General features: G+C 39.6%; 1 protein-coding gene across 1 annotated transcript; it reads left to right on the top strand.

Annotated features, from left to right (window-relative positions):
- On the top strand, positions 1-492 carry LOC108755354. The gene is made up of 2 exons (XM_018498283.1): positions 1-87; positions 162-492. The coding sequence occupies exons 1-2, from the start codon at positions 25-27 to the stop codon at positions 369-371; spliced, it is 273 nt and encodes a 90-aa protein (XP_018353785.1). The 5' UTR covers positions 1-24; the 3' UTR covers positions 372-492.
- Positions 493-7,215: the final 6,723 nt, after the last annotated feature.

Below are 7,215 nucleotides of genomic sequence, written 5' to 3' on the forward strand. Positions count from 1 at the left end.
ACATTAGCAACACAAGAATACAATATGAGACTATCAGTGGTGTTCTTGATCTTGACGATCGTGGTGTGTGCCATGTTCCAGGAATCCGTAAGTCTTAATTCAAACATTCCATTTATCGATAAATTTCCGAAAAATAACGACGTTCTCTGTTCTGTGCGAAGGAATCCTTCTTTTTTAAAACAAAGAAATGTAAGAAATGTTGTTGTAAACCCCGATGCCATAAAACAACTACCACCACCACTACCACCACCACCACCACAGCAGCAACTAATGGAACAGGTAGAAGAAGACGCGACATCATGGATTCAATTCCATTTGAAAATTCAATCCCAGATGGAAGCTACAAAAATAAAATATTAAGACTTTATTAGAAAATTATGTAATTATATACCATGGTAGTTGCACTACTCAATAAGATAAACTGTCACTTAGAATAGTATCTAAATTGTCCACGTAAACAAATATAAATTAAATAAAGATCAATCAAAGATATCAAACACTTAAATATAGATAATTATAATTTCTTAAACTTTTCGTTTAAAAACTAATTACAAATATTCGCTATAGTATTCGTTAAGTAAGTAAATCGAAGTAAATCTACATTAGGTAGAAACGAACATTTCCAGAAATTAAAATTATGGTAATATGGATATTAGCAGTGATTATTGCAATGAGGATTTTTCTGAATGTCTTTTTGTCATCAAGAAATCACCACAAAAAGTCTCTTTTATTCTATCTCGCGGTTGGTACATGTGACGTATACCAATTCCGATGGATGTCAGTCGAAAAAGAGGATCTTGTCTGATTCGACATTTGTACACGACATTTGTACCGGCGTGTACAGTCCTTCGGGCCCGACGCACACAAAATGCGGTTTTTCTCGTAAAATTATGGCCAATGCATTCAACAAATTGGCGATTTTTTTTGCGCGATACCGGGAGGGAGGGTTCATCGATTCGCGTCATGTTTCTGGGGCCTCACGACTGTCTGTGTGGATACGAAGGAAAGCTTTATTGATGAGATCGTTAATACGCCGGATCAGCGAATGTTTTGCTGCCAGATCGGACGTCTATCCGTCGCGATCAGCGACCACCCGATGAGAGTCGATCGTCTTCCTTTCACCTGCGACAAAAAGGGACTCAAACTTTGGTATACCAATCTCTCTCTCCCGCGACTTATTTAAATGTTGCTTTGTCTTTGTAAGTCAGACTCTTCTACTTGACGTATACAATCTCACAAATCGCTAATTTAGTTTCACATTTACACTTGATCGTTTTTTTCTAAATTGACATATGATTAACGAATTTAAAAAAAATTTTTTTTCTACATATATCTATATGTATATTGTACAGAAGCTTGCATTATTGTTATAACGTTATTAATAATGTTATTGCAGTATTGCTGGAATAATCTGTGTTGTATGGAATATCTGCTTTATTAGTTTAATTACGATAAAATTAATTCCACTTGCAAATATGCAATGCCAATTGTTTCTTCAAAAAGTTCTTATAATTGTATGAAAAAATAGACTAGATCAAAGTCGCGCGTGCGCGCGCGTTCTGACATGATAATTTTATATAATATAAATGATTTTTTGTTTATGTTTTAACTCTTAATACACGCACACGAGTCATTTGTGTCGTGTACATTTCTTTTTTTTTTTTAAACTAGAGGCTTCACGTAATTATAACGTTTATGTACAATTTTTTAAGATATGCAACCTTACTATATTTTCTAAATATGTTAAAGAATCACTTAATAATTTTTGTATATTCATTAAAGTGATGAAAATTAATTTGGACATGAATGATCTATCATAATAAAATTAATTTGAAACATGAATGATCCATCGTAATAAAGGACTGGAAAATCATTGTATGTATTAGGGATTAAAATTGATAAAAAGATTCTGTGCTGTCAGTATAGTACTGCGGACATGCGTCAAGTGACACGGGATAACGCAGAACCTCCGTGTAAACATCTGACCACCAAGATTCGACTTAAGAACCCTGCATAGTATTGATTATCATCGTCGTGGCGGTACATCTCGTCTCAATACGTCCATTAGATCGCTCGCGCGTAAGCCGGGGCCTTTTTTGCAGCGTCGACGACGTCGGGCCTCGGGAACGAGAAGAAGACGAAGAAAAAGATGAAGAGGAAGAAACGGAGACAAGTCGTGGTGAATTGGGTCCGCGAGTCTTATCCGCGGATTGGCAGACATCGGCATACATATTGCATGTTCGATGGGGACATATTTATTGGCATCTCTCTATATACTCTATCGTCGAAACATGACTGCGCCCCGACACACCCCTCGAGCCCTTCCCCTGTGCCAACCCCTGTTCAAATGAATAAAGTATTCCGTGTTCTTGGTACGGTAACTCTTTTTGCAATGCCGCGCGTGTAGGTTTTGCTGTGACTCGTCGACGCTTTTGCGCGGGAGACCGGCGCTTCGCGAATGATCGATGCTGAAATTATAGCGGGCTTCGTCTCGACGGACTCCGAACTCGAGGAGATGCAGCGTATCCGACTTCTTCTTCTTCTTTTTCGCGTCCGCGCTTTGTCCCTTCCTTTTTCCTTGTAACTTGGAATATTATCCGTTCTGAAATCCCAAAGAATCTCAATTGAATCACAAAGTGCTCGTTCCACGTGGAGGAGACCTATTAATTTCGCATTGAGATTGCGAGCGAGGAAAAGCGCGATCGATTGATCGAATGCGTGCGAAATTGCGGCGCAAGAATCGCTGTGTTTCGACGCGGATTGGTTACCTTTCGTTTTAATCCCGTATGATTTAACTCTGCACACGTCGTCGAAAAATATGGTCGAATTAAACGCGAATCTATATAAATTCTAAGGGAACAATATTGATTTACCTTCACTCGAATCACATTAATGGCTCTGTATGTATTGTAAATTTCAATTGATAATATCAATTGATAATGAATAAATTTATTCCTAGTTATTCTTATATTGATCGTGAAGTGGTTCGATTAAATCATAAATTAAGATATAAAAATACTTTACTTTGTTTTTAAATGAATTATGTATTATACGTAATATAAATAGTATTTTTCTATAATTGTCATTATAATATTATTTACAGTTATATCGGGCTTCCTAAAAAGTAATTCCTTGTAAATAATAGAGAAGATACTAGATGCCAAGTATTTCTTGACCCTCTCACCATACATTGTTGGCTTATTTATCTTACCCCGCAGATCAGGTTACTCTCGACGATATCTCTAATGTTGTGATCAATTGCGTCCCGTATTCTGTTTCATCCAGTAATCACAGCGTATATGTCATACTCCATGAAGAAAGTTGTTACTTGTGGATGTTCCTGGGGGAGGCGATGACTAAGTCATACAGCAAAATTAACTACTTGTCGGATTAATCGCTTTAATCGCCAGTCTATCTCACGAATACTGACATAGGCAACGCGATGTGTTATGTATATAATAAATCAGTTTTATAACATATATTAGATTTTAGACATTCCATTTTTTTTTTGCTTTTCCTTTCATCTGTTTAGCATCACTCTTTTTTTACGGAAAGAATTTTATTGAAGTATCTGAAAATTTAGCTAGATCTGAAAATAAGACAAATCTGAAAATAATTTTGTTGAACTATCACAATAATTACGTGGGACGCTAAAGCATAATGGATAATGCTGCAAAAAGTGTTGACATTCTAGCAACCAGTTTGAGTTGTCTTATATAATTATTTAACAAATTTATTTTCAGCTCTGTATCTAGCTAAATTTTTAGGTACTTTAGAAAAGTAGTTTTTTTCTTTCGTATTGTATTTGATACAATATTGCTCAATCTAGTATCAATTATCGCAGGTCGTAATAATTTATTATGCGATATCATCCATTTCACCTCCACGCCTTCGGGATGGTGGCGTGTAACTGTGCACGAGGTCGACAGTTATCTCACAAGCTTCTCGAAGGCGGGCGAGCGAGGAGCGCCAGGTTATACAATGGGACAATCTCCGACTTGATTTTGCGTTAGGCGGCCGAGATTGGCAGTCCGCGTTACTTGCCTGCCAGGCAGGGCAACGCCACGCGTTGTGCTGTACGTACGTAGGTATATAGGTACAGTAGCGGCGTGGCGATGTGATCCTGTCGGGCACAGGACTACGTTACCGCCCCCACGATTACAGACGAGGAGGACGACGAGAGCGAGGACTAGGATGGGGGCCATCCCAGAACGTCTCTGCCTCTGACAGCTCGACTCTCCCTCCGTCCTGCTCTACGCCGTGTCTCCTCCCCGTACCCTCGTGTGACCCCCCACACTTCATTCTGTCCCTGTCTCAGCTTTCGCACATCCCCCGTACATCTCTCTCGCTATCTTCACCTAACGCCGCGGTATAAGATACATCGTATATAGGTCGCACAACGGAATTCTCAGGAAGGGCGATTTCTAGCGATACTCGAGTAGTTCGCTGTTCATTAAACGTTACGCTATAAAAAGATATATTTAAGAGCGTTATCAATTCACATAATTACTCTCACGATGAAACGATCCTTTTAATCTTTCTTTGAAAAAGGCAATGAATCAATTAAATTGTGTTTACCAACGCGAAAACCGGCCGCGTGTGATTTAGACTATTAATATATAATATATTCGATCGTTCTACGTGAGATTAACGTGAATTGTTTTCGTCGCTGTTTTTGGTGAAGGGGAACAACAGATTGGTGATGGTAGTAGTATTTCCAATTTGACTGGACGTCGAGCGCGGACTGGAGGTCCGCGGACCATTCGCTCAGTCCTTTCTGGCCTAGGGTCGCATTAACATTCCACCACCGAAATTATTTATAGCTTCATCCGGGATATCTCGAGATGTAAATCAGACATTCCTCTAATTTGGGATCCTCGTGCGGTATGAGACTGCGTGCGTTCGCGTCTATAGACAGTTTCGGACGTGGGTGTAACGTATCAGTTGTTCATCGGCTGCGTGACGGTTACTTGGAAATCAAGTTTGGAATTGCAATAAACTTCGAGATTAAATCAGAACGCATATATATATATATATATATATATATATATATATATATATACATAAAACATTGTCTCTGAATATCGCGCAGCAAATGCAGTCTCGTTGATTACTCTCCTCGGTGATAAGTCTTGAATCCAAACATTCGAGTAAAAAGGACCACTAATTATGGAAACAAATGGTTTTAGCTGCCAAATTGGCTGAAACTAATATTTTGTAGTTTCATAGAGATGTTGATCAAAAGTCTCCTAAGTACAACCATCAAAAGGACAGATTTTGTTGTAGCACCATTTGAAAGTTGTTATTTTAGGTCTAATCAGTCCGAAAAGATTACTGAAAGAGCAATTTTGCTGAAGAATTAAAAAAATTAGGTAGATACAAATAATTCTGCCATATACAAATAATTTTGGTGGACCATCAAAAAAGTTAGGTAGTTAAGATTCTTACAAAATTATTTTCAGATATCTCGTATGTGACGTTTCCTATTTAATTAAATATCACTAATTTAATATTATATGTGACGTTTCCTTCAATATTTATTGATTACAAAAAAATTTGACTGTGATAACGAAATATACAATATATTTCTATGAAATATATATCTTTCATTAACTATAAATAAATAAAATACACGGTTTATATTTATTATGCGAGAAATAAATTAAATTTTATTTCGTCGTGTTTAAATAGGGATTTATTTCAATGAAATAGATATATCCCACAAATAAACTTTTAAGTATCTTTTTCTTAGTATAATCAACATCTCATAAACTATACCAAGTATCATAGTTTCAGTTAATTTGACTATGGAACCACTTTTTCATATGATTAGTGAGGGATCTTTTATCAAATTTCGTTTACCATTTTTTTGTCGATGAATAGCATTCTGCATCAGAATAATCGTTCGCGAGATAGGTTCGACAGGTAGTGTTTTTATATTTAGAAGATATTCCTGTCGTTTGGGCGAACAAAGCTATACGTTATATCCCAATGCCATAGCGTGAGAGTTAATAAACTTGAGAGTTAACGAAGTTCGTACGTGCTCCACTACTCGCGTAAGGGCATCGCGTGAGAATCTTTTCTCCCCGTTATCCGTAGTTACTCCTCGTCCCCGAAGAGAAACATTCACGCGCGCGCTACACGTTCGCAAATTCAACGCATTCGTTACTCGGCGAGACGCAAATCGGAATATACGCACCGTGAGTAACATACGTTGAAGTTAATGCGCGTGATGTGCGAATTAAAATCCGAAGAAGAAAAGAGGATAAAGGAACGAGGCTAAGGAAAAAAGTCGCCGGCGCGCAGGACGGCATCTTCATTACGTGCTACCAGTTACTGACGTACTCGGTATCCATCAGCCCCTCGCGAGATCCAGACTCGACTAGAAATCTCTTCGGCACAAATACCAAATGCGACGAGTACTCGCGTTGCGTAAAGACGCGGATAGGCAGAAGAAACAGAAAGAGAAAGAGATACGGCGGCGGAGGAAACTAAAATGAGAGTACAGGAGACAAAGAGAGAGAGAGAGAGAGAGAGAGAGAGAGAGAGAGAGAGAGAGAAAGAGAAAGACAAAGAGAGAGAACACAGGGCTCTCTCTGCCCGGTGGTAATTGGCGGGCAAGACGGATGGCGGTACTTATTTGCACTCGCTCTTCGGAATTAAAAGTACCGAGCGGTGCGCTCATTAATCTCGGCGTCCGTGAAGAAAAAGGTCCTCCGGAGGACGGATAGGTATAGGGAACGGGAACGAGAGAGAAAGAGAGGATAGGAGTAGGAAAAACAGAGAGGGGGAGAGAGAGAGAGAGAGAGAGAGAGAGAGAGAGGAGGCCCCGCTACCGGCGAACGCGTTCACCGCAGGATGTAATCGCCGAACAAACTGAAGGTCCGCGAACAATTTCCATCAACAAGATTTACGCGCCCCGGACGCAATCAGCCTCTTCCTCCTTCTACAGGTCCTCATCGGCGTCCGGGCTTCCACAGTCGGGCTCTCCTCTCTCCTCTCTCATTACTCTCGCTCTTTCTCGCTGTTGCCTCGTTTCCACGCCTCCCTCCTCCGCGTTTTATCCAATGTCGAAATGGAAGGAGAAGGAGACTGAAGGGCAGAAGAGAAGGAGGAGAAGAGAGAACGCGAAGAGGAGCTGTGCGATTCTTCTTCCATCTTCCCGGGCTTATGGTGCTTGCGAGGAGCTGACTCGGGCGCAGCTACCATTTCTCG

The sequence above is a fragment of the Trachymyrmex septentrionalis genome, unplaced genomic scaffold (assembly GCF_001594115.1).
Source record: "Trachymyrmex septentrionalis isolate Tsep2-gDNA-1 unplaced genomic scaffold, Tsep1.0 scaffold87, whole genome shotgun sequence".
Lineage (NCBI taxonomy): Eukaryota > Metazoa > Arthropoda > Insecta > Hymenoptera > Formicidae > Trachymyrmex > Trachymyrmex septentrionalis.

Excerpts from the sequence above, each read along its gene's own strand:
- LOC108755354 (XM_018498283.1), top strand. The coding sequence starts at position 25 with ATGAGACTATCAGTGGTGTTCTTGATCTTGACGATCGTGGTGTGTGCC. Across the intron at positions 88-161 it reads GTGCCATGTTCCAGGAATCC|GAATCCTTCTTTTTTAAAAC; the intron begins GTAAGTCTTAAT and ends TTCTGTGCGAAG.